At 42.1% G+C, this 19,779-nt stretch overlaps 1 protein-coding gene across 2 annotated transcripts in view; it reads right to left on the reverse strand.

Annotated features, from left to right (window-relative positions):
• LOC126278623 (uncharacterized) overlaps nt 1-19,779 on the reverse strand; it is a 195,412-nt gene that overhangs the window by 88,577 nt on the left and 87,056 nt on the right. For both annotated transcript variants that reach the window (XM_049978862.1, XM_049978863.1), the window contains exon 5: nt 2,712-2,871. In XM_049978862.1, the coding sequence (XP_049834819.1) occupies nt 2,712-2,871 (160 nt within the window). The remainder of the gene's footprint in view (nt 1-2,711; nt 2,872-19,779) is intronic.

Below are 19,779 nucleotides of genomic sequence, written 5' to 3' on the forward strand. Positions count from 1 at the left end.
TTTCCGAATAACAAAATGGATTTCGATCAGGTCATTCATGCACAGACAATGTTTTCAGAATGAGATTTTCACTCTGCAGTGGAGTATGCGCTGATTTGAAACCTCCTGGCAGATTAAAACTGTGTGCCGTACAGAGACTCGAACTCGGGACCTTTGTCTTTCACAGGCAAGTGCTCAACCAACTGAGCTACCCAAGCACAACTCACGCCCCACCCTCACAGCTTTACTTCCACCAGTACCTCATCTCCTACTTTCCAAACTCCACAGAAGTTCTCCTGCGAACCTTGCAGAACTTGCACTCCTGGAAGTAAGTTGATTGCGGAGACATGGCTTAGCTACAGCCTGGGGAATGTTTCCAGAATGAGATTTTCACTCTGCAGCATAGTGTGCACTGATATGAAACTTCCTGGCAGATTAAAACTGTGTGCCAGACCAAGACTTTAACTCGGGACCTTTGCCTTTCGCAGGCAAGTGCTCTACCAACTGACCTACCCAAGCACGACTCACACCCCGTCCTCACAGCTTTACTTCTGCCAAGGCACTGGCGAAAGTAAAGCTGTGAGGATGGGGCCTGAGTCGTGCTTGGGTAGCTCAGTTGGTAAAGCACTTGCCCGAGAAAGGCAAAGGTCCCGAGTTCGAATCTCGGTCCGGCACACAGTTTCAATCTGCCAGGAAGTTTCATATCAGTGCACACTCTGCTGCAGAGTGAAAATCTCATTCTGGAAACATCCCCCAGGCTGTGGCTAAGCCATGTCTCCGCAATTTCCTTTCTTCCAGGAGTGCTAGTTCTGCAAGGTTCGCAGGAGAGCTTCTGTGAAGTTTGGAAAGTAGGAGACGAGGTACTGGCGGAAGTAAAGCTGTGAGGAGGGGCTTGAGTCATGCTTGGGTAGCCCAGTTAGTAAAGCATTTTCCCACGAAAGGCAAAGGTCCCGAGTTCGAGTCTCAGTTCAGCATACAATTTTAATCAGCCAGGAATTTAATATAGAAACCCATATGATCTCTATTGACCTTGAAATGCTTTTCACCATGTGAGTCATGATAGCCTATGGAAGATTATATATGACTGTGGATATCTTTAGTATGTAATAGAGGTAGTGAAAAGTCTTTACAATACTTCATGCAATGTAATAAATTAAAGTAGGAATTAATTAGAAGAAATAATTATTAAACAACATGTTACAGAAGGATGTGCACTATCACCTGCCCTTTTTAATATATACATTGACATCATTCTTCACAAATGAAAATGTAAAGTAAACAAAGGAATTAAGATAATGAGTGAGAACTAACTGAATGTACTTTTGTTTTCCGATGACATCACTATTATTCAAAAGAATGAAGTTGACCTCCGAAGATCAGTATACCAGTTGAACAAAATTCACAAGTATTTCTAGTAGTAAAACTTAAATAATGGCATTTGAAAGAAAATGTCCAATCAGATCAAAAGCTGCTTTGCATAATTCAGTTTTAGAACAAGTGTCTCGAATCTATTATTTTAATTTTGACCCTGATACTGAAAATAAAATACACAAATTCGAAGCTGTCTGTGGTACTATTAGCAACAACAAAAAATGGCAGTAAAGTACAAAAAGAGATCATCATGAAATTCTACAGCAAGGTGAGGTTCCTAAGAAGGACAAAGAGCTACACAAGAAGAGATACGAGAAATGAAGATAATAGAACAGAAGATAATAGAACAGATTTAAATATTTTCAACATGAATGAAAGAGCTCAAAATTATCATTAAGATTGGAGACAACACCTCATGAGAATGTCAGGTCACAGAATTCCCCAGAAGACTCTGAACTACAAGACAAATGGTAAAAGAGATACTGGAAGACTTAAAAAAAGATGAGGATGATTTTGTTTGTGAATTTGGAACAGGCAACAGGCTAAACCTTGAAAAGAAGATGCCAGTACACACATTGCGGGCAGTTGGCAGTGGAAAAGTGAATAAGGCTTTGTTTTGAAGTACTAAATAAAGAACAGCAGCTGAGTAGTTTAAGAGAAACAGCAGTGGGTCTATAAAAAAAAATTGCTTTATCTCCAAATATACATATATAAAACGATCTAGAAGTAATTCCCACAGTTGTCAGTGCAAGCAGACTAGCATTAGTCATAATATGATGGTAGTGTATATTATATAAGTTGTCCACATTGGCTTCTTCTATCTGTTAATGTACAATTTGTTTTGTTCCACATCCCTGGAGGCTCTCTTTCATGATAGGATTCACAGTACATGGTGTATGAATAAATGAATCAAAGATAAAATCAAACAGTGGAAAATCCAGGATAGAATAAAGACAATATTATGACAAGGATAGAGTGCTACTGAACATATAGTGGAGATGTTGAGTCACAGGCAGGCAGAACAAAAACACTGTTAAACAAGACAAACTTTTCTTGACATTTCTTTATAATTCTGTGACATGTGGTGACAATAACGCAAAAAGTAGACTGAAAGCCTCCATCTGACAACAAATTAAATTATTATTTGTGAAAATGTGATGAAGAGATGTAGGTGTGGCATGTATACTAATTTGATTAAGTTGACTGCCCACTCTGCTTCACGTAATTTGTTCTTTTTTCTTTGATCTGTATTCATGATAAATACTATCCCAAATTTCTTTAAAAGGGCATGCTAAATACACACCAGCAATATATACACACTGTAGTATTATTAATGATTTGATTACTGTCTATTTACTTACCTGGCAACTTGTAACATTTGATGTGGCTGGCATTGACTGGCAGCGAACAGATTTTCTTATATTTTTTTTCTTGTTGTAAGCTGCCATATTAGACAGATCTTCTCTACTTGTCCCTACATTTTGACTGTCTAATACAGGACCTGCACTATGGCAGCCAGCCCTGTTACAAAATATGTTCCTTATTAAAAAATACAGATGTAAAAAACATACACTTTCAAATTTCAGATTTTATTATATTATCCTCTCAAATGAAGTTTGGTAGAGGCAGCAAATGCATAATGTACAGCAGTTAACTGTCGCACAATAAAGTCCTATTCAAGTTTTTGACTCATGTTAAATGTGGAGAGATAAAAAGAGTTACGTAACTTACATTACACCTCAGCCATTTACAAGCAAATTAAATTCTATTCGTTTCCAATTACAGGGGAGTTTAGTTGGATGGTTATATGTTGCAGGGATCACATCAAACTTAAGACATTAAGATGTTTATATAACAGCTATGTTTACATCATTAAGATTTATATTTTGTTGCATACCTATAAAGTACAAATCTGTATTTGCTTACTTTATTCCATTATTTTAAAGCTTGCCTATCGTATACAACTAGTGATCAACAACAAAATCAACTTCATTTTCTAGCTAATGTTTTATTTCCTGGAGTAACAAAGAGTTGTACGGCAGAGTGCTGATACATAATTATTTATTTCAAATTATTTTTTCTTCTAACACCATATTCTTCATGTCATATTAATAATATGTAAATTTAATAACAAATTTCTCTAAACACTAACTCTATTACAAAGCAATACTAATCGTTTAAACAGATGTTACATGTAATACCTGTTTTTAAGAGAAATGAGCCATTTTACCTCACTGTGCTATGTCATTAATGAAAATATGTAAAACTTTTTATGTTACCAATTTTTATATCCCAAAATTGGCAATTGATCTTATTATAAAAATAGCCTGGCAAACACAGTATCATCCAAAGTATCATCTTTTCTGTATACATTCTCATCACTAAGTATCAAGAAGTTTCATATCAGAGCACACTCCAACACAGAGTGAAAATTTCATTGTGAAAAGTTGCAGCCAAGCGAAATCTCTGCAATATCCTTGTTTCCATGTATGTTAGTCATGCAAGGTTTGCAGAACAACACCTGTGAAGCTTGGTAGGTAGGAGATGAGGTACGGGTGCAAGTAAAGCTGCGAGCAGGGTAAGTAATCATTCTTGGATAGCTCAGTTGGTGGATCACTTGCCCACAAAAGGTAAAGGTCCCATTTCAAGTTTGGTCTAGAATACACTTTTAATATGCCAGGAATTTTCACATCAGTGCACACTCTGCTGTGGAGTGAAAATTTAATTCGGGAAGTATTTATCATATCTACTAATTAATGTAGCTATAATACACTTACTGACAATGCTAATATTATTTTAGTAAAAAAGTTACCTGTTTTGTTTCAAAGTTTGGAGAATGTTCAAAAAATTAAAGAAGTTCAATCCAGTTACATAAAAATTAAAAGTTCTTGCCACACTAGGCCTTGACCTAGATAACTACCTTTCATGGACAATTCTTTACCAACTGCCATTCTTCACGACTGGCTCAGGAATGTTTGGGTGCACTAAATTTGTTGTACTTGTGAAAAAGCAAGACTATCAACTAGTTCCAGACAACAGGCAAAAAGAGAGAGACAAGTGTCAAATTCAAAGCATGTTTTGGTTTCCAGAGTACGTAGCATCACATCCTCAAAATAATTTAAATCCCCCAAAGTGGAGGAATGTCTAATATAATATATAACGTGCCTCAGTGGTATACAGATCTAAATGTCTAGGGTTCTATCCCCAGTGAGTTCTAGAATTTTTATACTCATCTTTCCTCTTCTTCCACTTCTGGCAATACTTCAGGTAATCATAAAGTCTCAAATCCACACACAATATCCATCAAAATTTCCATGTCATGTTTTTCTATGGAGATAATGATGACACTAAAGCACTGTTTACAAATTCCACTGTTTCTCACAGTAGATAAGACCATTGATGACATTATATTTTCTGTCACCAGGTTATATGGTGTTCCACAAACATTACAAATACAAATTTTTAATGTTTGTGGAACACCATACAACCTGGTGACAAAATTTGAGGTCACCCATGGTCTTACCCACTGGTTAAGGCATCATTTAACAAAATATTCACATCATTGTCCCTTCTTGTGCTTCTGTAAGTCTTTGTATTTTTATCTGATATTTCTATAAATTCATAGTTGCCTCTCATATTCTTTGGCACCAATTACTTTCTGGTGAAATTTTTTGTGGTTGTGCAACAGAAGGTTATGGTCACTGACTGTAAGTCTTTCTCCCACTATCCATGGCATATCCTTCCTATGGGCATTTCACAACTGTCTAGGATTAAGTCAATATCTGAGGCAGCAGCTTTGTTGCGAAGTGTGGGAGGGTTTAGAAGTATGTTGACAATTTGTAAATCTAGTTCCTGTATTAAATATTGCAGCTCTAAATGTTTGTCATTTGTTTCTTTGCTGAACCTAAGCAGTTATTTTTCTTTTGTTGTTACTTGATTTGTGCTTTTACCTACAGCAGTTTCAGCATTTAGTTTCTCTGACTGTATTTGTCCCTTGTGACAATACTGCAAATATGTACTTGTGAAATGTCCAGCCTGGTATCTTACTTCTATAGTTACATCATGATTGGCACAGAGCCAACTAATTTTCATTATTTCAGACTATGTCATAAAAACTATGATTGCTGCCATAGGATCTGGCCCTCCTTTATCACCTGTTCAATTGCTGGCCTGAATGGTATTTTCTCTTTTCTTGTCTTGAGCCCCTGGATACAGACAATCTATGATTTTCCTACAGTCCTGTGTTACAGATGCAAATATCATGTCTCTTGTGTCTGCTTGTGTCTGTGTATGTGCGGATGGATATGTGTGTGTGTGTGCGAGTGTACACCTGTCCTTTTTTTCCCCTAAGGGAAGTCTTTCCGCTCCCGGGATTGGAATGACTCCTTACCCTCTCCCTTAAAACCCACATCCTTTCATTTTTCCCTCTCCTTCCCTCTTTCCTGACGAAGCAACTGCCAGTTGCGAAAGCTCGTAATTCTGTGTGTGTGTTTGTGTGTTTTGTTCATGTGCCTGTCTGCCGGCGCTTTCCCGCTTGGTAAGTCTTGGAATCTTTGTTTTTAATATATATATATGGATGCCCAAGGTAGTTAAATGACGGCACGCTTTATGTGGGAGATCTGGGTTCATGTCCTAGTCTGACAAAAATTTTCACCTGTTATCACTGATTCATTTCAATGCCTAAATGTGGCTAATGACATTGAAAAACCTTAGATCAACTATTATACAACTTATCTGAAGCCTTGTGGTGCCACTATGTCTCTTCCAAGTACACAACAACCTTATTTAATAATTCTTAAACCAAGTGTTAGCATAAAATAGAATGTACTCTCTGTAAAATTTCACAATGTTGTTCACCTTTCATTCTTTTCCTCCTATCCACATTCTCTTATTTTCCTTTTCTTCCTCTTAACTAGCACAAAGCTTCAGTCCGCCATCACACTTAAATTTACTTCCCCCTTAATGTTTTGTGATCTCAGCTTACAGTTTTCGAACTCTTCATAAACTCATGATGATGATGATGATGATGATGATGATGATAGTGACAGTTGTTTTCTGGGATCAAACTGCTTTTTCATTTCTCCCTTTGATGACAGTGTTCAAAAAGCTGTTGATGATCTGGAGGAAAAAAATACTTTGTTTTCTATTACAGAAGACCATCTGCTGTGGTGATACTGAAGTAGACCAATGTCTAGGACAATAAGTATGATGTCTGGCTTTCTGATGTGTTGTGGTAGTAGTACAGTGGTGGACTATGGACTAAGGGGAGGAGAGAGGGGCGGGGGAGGGTAGCTGGTGACCACTACAAGTAGAATTTGTTGGCTGTTCCCCAGGATGAGTTCTTGCTAGGTATTGTGATTTGGCATTCCTTTTAGGATTAGGTGTATTAGTTGGGATTGTACATCAATGGAGGGGTTCCAATAGACTAGATTGCTTGGCCTATTCCAAATGAATTTGACATGAAAGTCAACATCATGAAGCTGTGCTAGCTGGTCCTGAATGATGTATGCAAGAATGTTATGTGTGTAACATAAGTCAATAGTTCGTAAGCTGTGCTTTTGATTCACATCTTATTAGGAAGCTCATAGTCTCCTGAGTGTTTATGTGGCACACACTACATGCATTTGGTAAAGAGTGTTGTTCAGACACACCACTGCAAGCAAAAGAAAAATCCACTTGCTGGTCAATCCTGGAGCCATTAGTGTAGATAGTTTCAGAGTTGGGGTAATCACTGAGAACTGAGCAAAACAATCAATGGAAGCTCATTAGATTGATGTTCTTCTTTGATCGGTGGGACAGATCTAGACAGATCATAGACTGAGTAACTTGTTATGGAGATATAGCAGAAAGAGATCTTCTTCCACATACCTCCAGAGGTTGTCTCTCAGAAGTTTCAGCCATACTCAATTGAAAGAGATCTTCCTCCACATACCTCCAGAGGTTGTTTCTCAGAGGTTTCAGCCGTACTCAATCTGTTTTGTCTGTTCAGTTTGTAAATAGCCTGCACTGACAGTATGGAACAGAACTGAATAACATTAGCTCCTGCCACCAGATTTTTAGTGCTGACACTCCAGCCTTTGCTAGAAAACTGTTGATGACGCTTGTGCAAAAAGCTCCAGTCATCGATATCCATGATGTGGTTGACAGGGACAAGCAGCATAATGCCAACACAGCTGTGGTCCACATGTTATGCACCCAGAATTTACGTATGACAGAACTAGCAACTTTTAAAATCACAAGAGAAATATGTATCTGTCCCCATCCCACCCTCACCAAGTCAGTGCTGCTGAGGAACTGCAGTGTGCTGTGTTTCATCAAGCAGGTTCATTTTCAATTGGCATAGCATTGCAGTTTGCTACCAAAGAGAGGACACAGTAGTGGCATTGTTCAAACAGTTCTAGTTAGTTCAGTGTGAGGAAGAGCTGTTCTCAGCCAACAGAAATGCATAAACTGGATTTTTTATGCAGAGAATTTAAAACCATGTTTTTGGACCCAGTCTTGTTTGTGTCTTTCAAATGGCTCTTTGGAGCTAGCCTTCAGCAATGTACATTGATGTGGCACTATAGTGTACGCAGAAGTCATCTACAAATTGTGCTGGTGAGATAATGGTAACCACTGTGGGTGTTGGGCGTTTGATCATGATGGAGTGCAACACTCAAGACTAATCCCTAGGAAAATGTGTTCTCTTGTGCGTGGTGTTTGCCAAGGCTTGCTCTAATATGTACATGGAACAATCATATAAATAAGAAGTTCCTGATAAAGGTTGGCAGGTGACCCTAAAAAGCTGTCTATGGAGTGTGGTAAGGATGTAGTGGCACCAGGTGGTTTCACATTCTTTGTGTAAGTCCAGGAACACTGTGATTAATGTACAAAATCATCTCTAACTGTGTAGTTCAAATGCACTAGATAGTACATCAGATTTAAAAGAAGCCACAGTAGTACAGGGCTAGGAGCCCACATGAGTTGAGGTTAGTTTATCTTTCGTTCCAAAAGCTTGCACAGTCTATTTGTCGGACTGATTGGTCTATAACTGTGCAAAAGGTGTGGATCTTCCACAGTTTCAGGATGGGGATGGTGGTAATTTCTTGTCACTGGAATTTGATTTTCTCCTTTTGCCATACATGGTTAAAATTTTTGTTAATCTGCAGTTTCCTCTTTTTGTTAAGGTGTTTTTGTAGTAACACGATTCACGTTTCCGTTGCACTTCACATAGTGTAGACCAAGAACTATCTGCTAGGCATGCCCGATGTGAACTGAACTGGGCACGGCCCATGTTGCCTGAGTTGTTGTTCCACCGGCAGAGGGCGTGGCCGAATTCTCGCATGCCCTCTGGTGGACGGGACTTTACATGCGGCAAATGCTGTCTGTGATGATCCGTGCCGCACCTCTCACGATCTTTCTGGTGGCTACTGCACTCCTCCTCCTTCGGGAGGCAAGGCCACTGTGATCCACTGCGTCGGAAGGTGGAGCGTCGTGCAGTAGCAATGACCTCCACGTCCACTGGAAGGCTGGAGTCAAGGGGATCTGCCAACCTGCCAGCCCCCAGGGCTTCTCTAACGATGGTGATGGCAGTGCTGTAGCTACTGGAGGCCACCCAGGCTAAGAACCATTGCAGTGTGGTGGAGTCACAGGTGGGAGGGGCTGTAGCGTCCCCTGAGAAAACAACACGGGTGCCGGGAATGGGTTAGCCAGTGCCTGAGGGGTCAAAGGGTGGGTGCCCAAACGTGGACGTAGCTGATTTTGGTGACGACGTACTTCCCGGTCCCCCGTCTGCAAGGTATAGAGCCGGCAGCCATTGTGGCGCAGGACCACTGCCGGTATCCAAAGTGGATTGTGACCAAACCCACGTGCCCAGACGACATACCCGGTGGAAAGCCGGGTACCCCGTTTTGAAAAGTCTGGTGAGGACCAGGCCGGAAGAGGTGCAGCAGAGTCCTAGGTTGGGGCCCGTGGAGGAGCTCTGCGGGGCTGCGTTCTCCCATCGGTGTGGTCCACTATGCGGTCAGGAAAAATGGCAACCCTCCTCCACAGGAAATTCGTGCACATACTTTTTTATCTGTGTCTTAAATGTGTGCACCATGCGCTCAGCTTCCCCATTCAATTGTGGATGAAAGGGGGGAGAGCAAACGTGCCGAATACCGAAGCGCCTACAAAAATCCTGGAAGGTCTGAGGTCTATTGTCCGATACCAGGGTGACTGGCAGACCTTCCACAGAAAAGATTTTCGTTAGTGCCTGGACTGAAACTTCTGAAGTGGTTGAGGAGCATCAAACCACATACGAGAATCAGGAACAAGCATCAATGACAATGAGCCAAAAGCCATTGAGAAATGGGCCTGCAAAAACTATGTGAACACATTCCCATGCCTGGGTTGCAGGCGGCCATGAAGAGAACGCTGACCTGGGAGACGCCTGTTTGCTCGCACACTGGGAGCAGGCGGCCACCAAGTGCTCAATTTCTCTGTCAATACTGGGTCAGTGCACATGTCCGTGAGCCAAGGTTTTAGTACGGGAAACACCCCAGTGCCCCTCATGTAATAACATGAGGACCTCCCTTCGCAAACTTGCAGGAAGAACCACGCGAGGAGCTGTATCATCGGTAGCCAGAAGGAGAGCTTTCAAGACTGAGAGGTGGTCTCGTAGAACAAAATAATTACGAAGAGGGTCTGAGGCCCAGCCTGGAGGGCGGGATGACCACCCATGCTTAATGAGGTGAACTACTTGCCAGAGAACCGGGTCAGCTACTATTTCCCTGGCGACTCGAGAGCTAGTGAGGGGAAGCCATCAACCGCTTGGCGAGTTGCCACATCCAAATGAAAACACATAATCTCCTCCCGATCGAACATAGGATCCGGGATCACCGGAAGACAGGAAAGAGCATCGGCCTTGGCATGCTGTCCGGTAGGGTGAAAATGAATGTCATAATGATACTTAGAGAGGAACCAGGCCGAGTGCTGTAGTCTATGGGCCACTCTATCCAGAAACTGAGAGGTGAGGCCAAATAACGATATTAATGGCTTATGGTCAGTGATTAACTGAAACTTCGTGCCATACAAGAAAGGGTGAAACTTGGTAACAGCCTAGACAAATGCCAAAGCCTCTTTATCCACCTGGGAGTAATGGGCCTGTGCGGGACTAAGAGTTTTAGATGCAAACGCCAATGGCTGCTTGGAGCCATCCGTGTTGGGGTGGGCCAGGACCGCCCCCACCCCATACTGCGAAGCATCTGTAGCCAGGACCAATGGCTTATGGGGGTCAAAAGTAGCCAAACAAGGCGCTGACATGAGGAGGCCCTTCAATGTGAACACACGCTCACTTGAAGGCGACCAATCAAAAGGAAAACCCTTGCGCAGAAGGCAGTACAGGGGGTAGGCTTTGGTGGAAGCCCTGGGAATGAACCGGTGGCAACAGGCAATCTTGCCTAAAAAAGCTTGTAACTCCTTCAACGAAGCGGGCTGCGGAAGGTCAACGATACCTTGGACCAAACTTCCTAGAGGCTGGACGCCGTGCTGAGAGATGGTGTAGCCCACATACTCAATGGACAGTTGGAAGCAGTTCGACTTACACAGGTTGCAACGCAGGCCCACAGACCTGAATTTGAGAAAGAGGGTCCGAAGGTTGTGCAAGTGTTCCTGCATGCTGTGGCCTGTGACAATTATGTCCAGGTAATTAATACAATGAGGGATTGTCGACGTGAATATTGCCGACGTGACATGCTCAAGATAACGCTGAAATATTGTTGGGGCACTGAATATTCCGAAGGCCAACTGCTGGTATTGGTAAAGGCCAAACGGGGTGTTGACGACCGCCAGCCGTTTGGAGTCCTCATCAAGTGGTATCTGATGACAAGCCTCCGTAAGATCGATTTTCGAAAAATATTGGCCTCCCGCCACAGCGGAGAACAATTCATCAGAATGAGGCAAGGGATAGGTGTCCACCACCAATTGGGAATTAATGGGGGCCTTGAAATCGCCACAGAGACACAATTTTCCCTAGGGTTTCCTGACAATAATGAGGGGCAAAGCCCACTCACTAGAAAAATGGGAAGCACGACCCCGAGGGTTGTCAGCCAGTCTAGCTCTGATTTGACCTGAGGGCAGAGAGCCATGGGGATCTGCCTTGTGCGTACAAAATGCGGGCGAGCCGACGCCTTCAATGTTAAGTGAGCATCAAAGTCGGAGACACGCCCCAGGCCCTCCTCAAAAACATCCTTAAAGTCAGGGATCAAAGATTCCAATGATTGAGAGGGAACATCTTCGGAGACCAACTGTATGGTGTTGGTGATAAACAAACCGAAAGCTTCAAAGGCATCCAATCCAAAAAGGTTAGCGGAGCTCGCATCACTGACAACAATAAAAGTAAGAGGCTGGGTGACTGATTTGTAAGTAATGTCGGTAGTGAATGACCCAGTAGGGGTATGAACTGTTTACCATAACTGCTTTGATGCCAGTAAACAGGCACTAACAGGGGCGACCGAAGGTCAGAGTAAGTTAAGGCAGTCAACAAGGAAACTGCCGCGCCCGTATCTACTTGCAGTTGTAATTGGCGCGACCGAACCAACACCTCGACAAAGAGCTTGTGTGCCAATGCATCGAGAGCCTGGCCCGATGAAACTTCCTGAATGTCATCGTCCATGTCCTCTGTACCTGCATCCTTCGATTCTTTTGAGGCTGAGTGGCAAACTATAACAATGTGTCCTTTTTTATTACATTTGCGACAAATGGCCCAATGCTGGGGCCACTCTGACCGATCATGATGTGTATAGCATGACGCACAGGACAGTAACAGGGGCCTGTGGCTGGAACTCTGTTTACACGCCATGCGGGAGCGCCCGTAATGGCCGGATTGTACCGCTCGCACGTCATCCACTCTGGACGCAGTGGACGTGGACGTGCCGCCATGAACCACCGCGACGTTGCACCACGCTTCCAACTGTTGACCTGCAGCATGAGAGACTTCATACGATTGAGCAATGGACAGGACTTCCTCAAGGGAAGGGTCTTCCAGCTGAAGGGCCCGTGCCGGACCTCCATATCAGGGGCCAGATGAACAATGACGTCGCGCACCATAATATGGGCATATGACTCTCGCGACTGCTCCGTGACAAAATCACACTTGCAACTAAGAACGTGCAGGGTAGCGGCCCACGCCCAGTAAGACTGATGGGGCTGCTTCTTGCATTGATAGAACTCGACCCGAGCCGCCACAACATGCGTGTGGCAGCGATAATAGGAAGACAACAATGAACACAATGCGTCAAAAGACGAGGACGAGGGTTCCTGCAACAGCACTAGCTGCCGCAAAACTTGATACAGCGAGGGAGATATCCAAGACAAGAAAAGAGCACGACACACCTCGGAATACCTCCTCATTGGCAGCATGTAATGCCTGGAAATGCTGCTAAAGGCGATGTTCATATGCGTCCCAATCCTCCGCCATCTCGTCTTACGGGGGAAAGGGAGCAGACTGCGGGGAGAGCAACGCCGGAAGCCCTTTTTTTTTTTTATGGTAGCCATGAGTTCCGTCTGCTGCTCAACCAAAACCTGCACCAAATCCTCCATGTCGTGGATAAGCTGCGAAACCAGAACAACGGCGCAACACATGAAAGAACAACCCTACTCAACGCCAATTGTGTAGTAACATGATTCACGTTTCCATCGCACTTCACATAGTGTAGACCGGGAACTGTCTGCTAGCCACTAGGCATGCCTGATGTGAATTGAACTGGGCACGGCCCATGCTGCCCAAGTTGTTGTTGTTCAGCCGGCAGAGGGCACGGCCGAATTCTCGCGTGCCCTCTGGTGGACGGGACTTTACTTGCGGCAACTACTGTCCATGATGCGCCATGCTGATGTGCACCTCTCACGATCTTTCTGGTGGCTACTGCAGTTTTATAATCTGATTGTGGATCCTATCTGTCCATGGTGATATATGTCTGTGCTGAGTTAGTGCATTGAGAAGTTCTCATCTGCTGAATGGGTCACTGTACTGCGCTACATGTTGTGAGCAAAATGAAATGTTGATAGATTCTAATGTGACCTTATAATGTAAGAATGTAGGAAGATAACTGCTGAATGCAGATGTTCTGACATAGACAAATTGGTGATAATTTTGCTGTTGGTGGAGATTCACATTGTGATTGTGGTAAGTTGGTGGCCTCTGATCTGATGTAGATATACATGATGAAATATGAACACTCACTGATGATACATACTGTTCCCAACAGCTCTTATTTTTCTTTTTTACTAGGTAATGTGAGAGAAAGAAAACTGGCGTTCTACGGATCGGAGCGTGGAATGTCAAATCCCTTAATCGGCCAGGTAGGTTAGAAAATTTAAAAAGGGAAACGGATAGGTTAAAGTTAGATTTAGTGGGAATTAGTGAAGTTCGGTGGCAGGAGGAACAAGACTTCTGGTCAGGTGAATACAGGGTTATAAATACAAAATCAAATAGGGGTAATGCAGGAGTAGGTTTAATAATGAATAAAAAAAATAGGAGTGCGGGTAAGCTACTACAAACAGCATAGTGAACGCATTATTGTGGCCAAGATAGACACAAAGCCCATGCCTACTACAGTAGTACAAGTTTATATGCCAACTAGCTCTGCAGATGATGAAGAAATTTATGAAATGTATGATGAGATAAAAGAAATTATTCAGGTAGTGAAGGGAGACGAAAATTTAATAGTCGTGGGTGACTGGAATTCGTCAGTAGGAAAAAGGAGAGAAGGAAACATAGTAGCTGATTATGGATTGGGGCTAAGAAATGAAAGAGGAAGCCGTCTGATAGAATTTTGCACAGAGCATAACTTAATCATAGCTAACACTTGGTTCAAGAATCATAAAAGAAGGTAGTATACATGGAAGAATCCTGGAGATACTAAAAGGTAACAGATAGGTTATATAATGGTAAGACAGAGATTTAGGAATCAGGTTTTAAATTGTAGGACATTTCCAGGGGCAGATGTGGATTCTGACCACAATCTATTGGTTATGACCTGTAGGTTAAAACTGAAGAAACTGCAAAAAGGTGGGAATTTAAGGACACGGGATCTGGATCAGCTGAAAGAACCAGAGGTTGTACAGAGTTTCAAGGAGAGCATAAGGGAACAATTGACAGGAATGGGGGAAAGAAACATAGTAGAAGAAGAATGGGTAGCTCTGAGGGATGAAGTCGTGAAGGCAGCAGAGAATAAAGTAGGTAAAAAGACGAGGGCTGCTAGAAATCCTTGGGTAACAGAAGAAATATTGAATTTAATTGATGAAAGGAGAAAACATAAAAATGCAGTAAATGAAGCAGGCAAAAAGGAATACAAAAGTCTCAAGAATGAGATCGACAGGAAGTGCAAAATGGCTAAGCAGGAATGGCTAGAGGACAAATGTAAGGATGTAGAAGCTTATATCACTAGGGGTAATATAGATACTGCCTACAGGAAAATTAAAGAGACGTTTGGAGAGAAGAGAACCACGTGTATGAATATCAAGAGCTCAGATGGCAACCCAGTTCTAAGCAAAGAAGGGAAGGCAGAAAGGTGGAAGGAGTATATAGAAGGTTTATACAAGGGCGATGTACTTGAGGACAATATTATGGAAATGGAAGAGGTTGTAGATGAAGACGAAATGGGATATAAGATACTGTGTGAAGAGTTTGACAGAGCACTGAAAGACCTGAGTCGAAACAAGGCCCCCGGAGTAGACAACATTCCTTTAGAATTACTGACGGCCTTGGGAGAGCCAGTCCTGACAAAACTCTACCAGCTGGTGAGCAAGATGTATGAGACAGGCGAAATACCCTCAGACTTCAAGAAGAATATAATAATTCCAATCCCAAAGAAAGCAGGCGCTGACAGATGTGAAAATTACCGAACTATCAGTTTAATAAGTCACAGCTGCAAAATACTAACGCGAATTCTTTACAGACGAATGGAAAAGCTGGTAGATGCGGACCTCGGGGAGGATCAGTTTGGATTCCGTAGAAATGCTGGAACACGTGAGGCAATACTGACCCTACGACTTATCTTAGAAGAAAGATTAAGAAAAGGCAAACCTATGTTTCTAGCATTTGTTGACTTAGAGAAAGCTTTTGACAATGTTGACTGGAATACTCTCTTTTAAATTCTGAAGGTGGCAGAGGTAAAATACAGGGAGCGAAAGGCTATTTACAATTTGTACAGAAACCAGATGGCAGTTATAAGAGTCGAGGGGCATGCAAGGGAAGCAGGGGTTGGGAAAGGAGTGAGACAGGGTTGTAGCCTCTCCCCGATGTTATTCAATCTGTATATTGAGCAAGCAGTAAAGGAAACAAAAGAAAAATTCAGAGTTGGTATTAAAATTCATGGAGAAGAAGTAAAAACTTTGAGGTTCGCCGATGACATTGTAATTCTGTCAGAGACGGCAAAGGACTTGGAAGAGCAGTTGAACGGAATGGACAGTGTCTTGAAAGGAGGATATAAGATGAACATCAACAAAAGCAAAACGAGGATAATAGAATGTAGTCAAATTAAATCGGGTGATGCTGAGGGAATTAGATTGGGAAATGAGACACTTAAAGTAGTAAAGGAGTTTTGCTATTTAGGAAGTAAAATAACTGATGATGGTCGAAGTAGAGAGGATATAAAATGTAGACTGGCAATGGCAAGGAAAGTGTTTCTGAAGAAGAGAAAGTTGTTAACATCGAATATAGATTTATGTATCAGGAAGTCGTTTCTGAAAGTATTTGTTTGGAGTGTAGCCATGTATGGAAGTGAAACATGGACGATAACTAGTTTGGACAAGAAGAGCTTTCGAAATGTGGTGCTACAGAAGAATGCTGAAGATAAGGTGGATAGATCACGTAACTAATGAGGAGGTATTGAATAGGATTGGGGAGAAGAGAAGTTTGTGGCACAACTTGACTAGAAGAAGGGATCGGTTGGTAGGACATGTTTTGAGGCATCAAGGGATCACAAATTTAGCATTGGAGGGCAGCGTGGAGGGCATAAATCGTAGAGGGAGACCAAGAGATGAATACACTAAGCAGATTCAGAAGGATGTAGGTTGCAGTAGGTACTGGAAGATGAAGAAGCTTGCACAGGATAGAGTAGCTTGGAGAGCTGCATCAAACCAGTCTCAGGACTGAAGACAACAACAACAACAACAACGTGACATTGCTGACATTCTTTTAAAATTGTCTTTGTTGTGAAGGAATGACATTCTTGTTGCTGAAATACTAATCTGTGTTCCCTGAAAGTGACTACAATGTCTTCTGACCACCTGGCCACAAGGTACAAGCTTTCAGTAAGGGGAACCCAAAAAGGAAGTATTTATCTTGTATTGACTGCCTGTTCTAGTTAAAAGGTCAGGAATAATTTTACTTTGAAGCAAAAGACTGGCCAGTTTGACTTTCAGAATATCCAGCATGGTGAGCATTTTACTTGTTGGAAGTTGAGAAGGGTAGGGAAATCACTGAGAAATAATCACTATTGCATAGGTCTTCATAGGTATTCTATCACAATAAACAAGGCAGAAAGATGTTGATTTGTTAACTGGAGTATGTGCCATGTGTGGTGCTGCAGTGGGCTGCTTTTGTGGTGTTGTGGAGGTAGAGCTTGTGCACTGAAGTATCCTAACAGTAGCATTGGTGATGGTAGCTGGTCTACTAGGTCAATAACATTTTCGAGGGAGAGCTCATTGTCTAGTGGCTGTGGTAGCTGTACCACAACTGCTTTTAGTTTAGTACTTAAGGGCAACTCTTCACTGAACACATACTAAAGAACAGGTGTGACTCATAGTTTCTATATTGGAGAAGGCAGAACATTTATCGATCAGAACTACCCTAGACCTTGGGCTACGCTATGTATCAGTCTGTCACCACAGTCAAAATTTTGGGAGGGGGGGAGGGGACAATATCACAGTCTAGCCAAACATGTATTCTCTGGAAAGAGACAGAGATTTGATAGTGAAGTTCCAGCAACCCAGTTCATTCCCTTTTGATGTAATCAGTGGAACATGAATATTGTGTGCAGGTTGGTAGGAGACTCTTAAGTTGAAACACCAGAGTCTGTGGGATGCCCGTAAGAGCTGTACTCCCAGCAAGCCATGCCACCAAACCTCTGCTACATAGAGCTAAGCAGCATTTCTAGGTGCAGCCTTAAGACTACCTACCACCTGTTTGAAAAACACCACATGACATCACTTATCAACAGTTCCAAAAAGATTGACCAGTAGTTAAATAATACTGGTCAATCAGGGTGCAAAATATGTGAAACACATTCTGAAATTGAATTTTGTAGTACATTATTAAGAAACTTATTTTAATATATATTTCAGGGCAGATTCACCTTAGAGCCTATAATTACAAGCTGCACCTGCTAATGAACATACTCCTCTTGATGCTCTGTCTGTATTTGCATGGTTCTCATGGTACACATTGCAGTTTCTGATGATAGGGTGACAATAATCTGGGAAAAACAGTTTCCTGTAGTGCAGTGACTACAATCAGATTGGCTGCAGGCATTTAGATAAGTGGTAAGACTAAACTAGATGGTAGAAATAGCCACTGCAGTTTCGCTGTAGCAGTATTATAAATACAATATAATTATTATTTCAAAAGTAAATGCCATAATTGTTAATACATTAACCCCAGCCCCCCACCCCCACCCCCCATGAGACAATATGATCATTTACTTGATGCAAAAATGTTGTATGCCTACAGAACCATGATTGTATCCAGGCATACACCTCTTCATCCAAAACAAATCAAACGCCATGAATGTCTGTCTTCGGGACTCCAAAAATACAAAAATCACATGGGGAGGGATCAGGGCTGTCTGGAGGATGTGTAAAGGATTCCCAGCAAAACTTCTGCAGTGTAGTCAAACGAATTTTGGCAACATGTGAGCCGGAAGAAAGACATTCATGCTGTCAATTTGCCTTGGATGAAGAGATGCATGCCTGGGTACAATCATGGTTCCATAGATAACTGCAAACATTTTTCCAAGGTGGTACTGACCATCTTGTCTCACAGTAGGATAAATGCATTAACAGTTATGTTTGATCGCTTTTGAATTAATATATGGTTTACTTGCTTTTTCTACATCTGTCTCATTTTCATTTGACTGCCCCTTACTGTTGTTCTTGCACCATGTTGGTGGGTGATGCACTGACAAAATTCATATTCATATTCACATTTAGGACGAGTTGTAGCTGGAGGAGTTGTAGTTGCCAAGTTTTTGTTTTACATTTTTTCTTCCTCACACCACATGGTTTTTGGTTCTTGGGAGGGGCATTCTACTTTTGCCCAAGAGATGATAAAGATTGCAGCAGCTTGTGTATTGATGCCTGTGGCCCTTTAACCGCAGATTGATATCTCATTTAGAGTTGGGTTTAATTGGATTCATTGGAGCAGACATCAATATCCATAATTCATTATTTGAAAAGTAATCTTGTAGGTCATCAGTCAAATACAAATGATGTGTAGTCAGATGGTTTGAGACTGATCTTCCGGGTTTGGCAGTATCTTTTTCTAGGTGTTTACTTTGTGACAATTTTTGGGTAGTCAGAGATTAGTTTCACTTAAAAATTGATTGTGAATTTGGTTGTTAATTTGCTGAAGGGAAATGCTTGCCTGAACAGCAGTGGTTCTTTCATAGTCAATCTCTTGGTTGTGCCTTCACTGCACTGTAGTTCCTTCTCTAGATTGTCGCACAGATGACAAAATGGTAGACATTGAAATAAACAATAGAGGGATAGAGAAACAATTAAAATCGCTCAAAAAAGAAAAGGCTGCTGGGCCTGATGGGAAACCAGTTCGATTTTACACAGAGTATGCGAAGGAACTTGTCCCCCCCTTCTTGCAGCAGTGTACCATAGGTCTCTAGAAGAGCGTAGCATTCTAAAGGATTGGAAAGGGGCACAGGTCATCCCTATTTTCAAGAAGGGACGTCAAACAGATGTGCAGAACTATAGACCTATATCTCTAACGTCTATCAGTTGTAGAATTTTGGAACACGTATTATGTTTGAGCATAATGACTTTTCTGGAGACTAGAAATATACTCTGTAGGAATCAGCATGGGTTTCGAAAAAGACAATCATGTGAAACCCAGATCGCGCTATTCATCCACGAGACTCAGAGGGCCATAGACACGGGTTCCCAGGTAGATGCCGTGTTTCTTGACTTCTGCAAGGCATTCGATACAGTTCCCCACAGTCATTTAATGAACAAAGTAAGAGCATATGGACTATCAGACCAATTGTATGATTGGATTGAAGAGTTCCTAGATAACAGAACTCAGCACGTCATTCTCAATGGAGAGAAGTCTTCCAAAGTAAGAGTGATTTCAGGTGTGCCACAGGGGAGTGTCATAGGACCGTTATTCACAATATACATAAATGACCTTGTGGATGATATCGGAAGTTCACTGAGGCTTTTTGCGGATGATGCTGTGGTATA

This window comes from Schistocerca gregaria, chromosome 6, assembly GCF_023897955.1.
Source record: "Schistocerca gregaria isolate iqSchGreg1 chromosome 6, iqSchGreg1.2, whole genome shotgun sequence".
Lineage (NCBI taxonomy): Eukaryota > Metazoa > Arthropoda > Insecta > Orthoptera > Acrididae > Schistocerca > Schistocerca gregaria.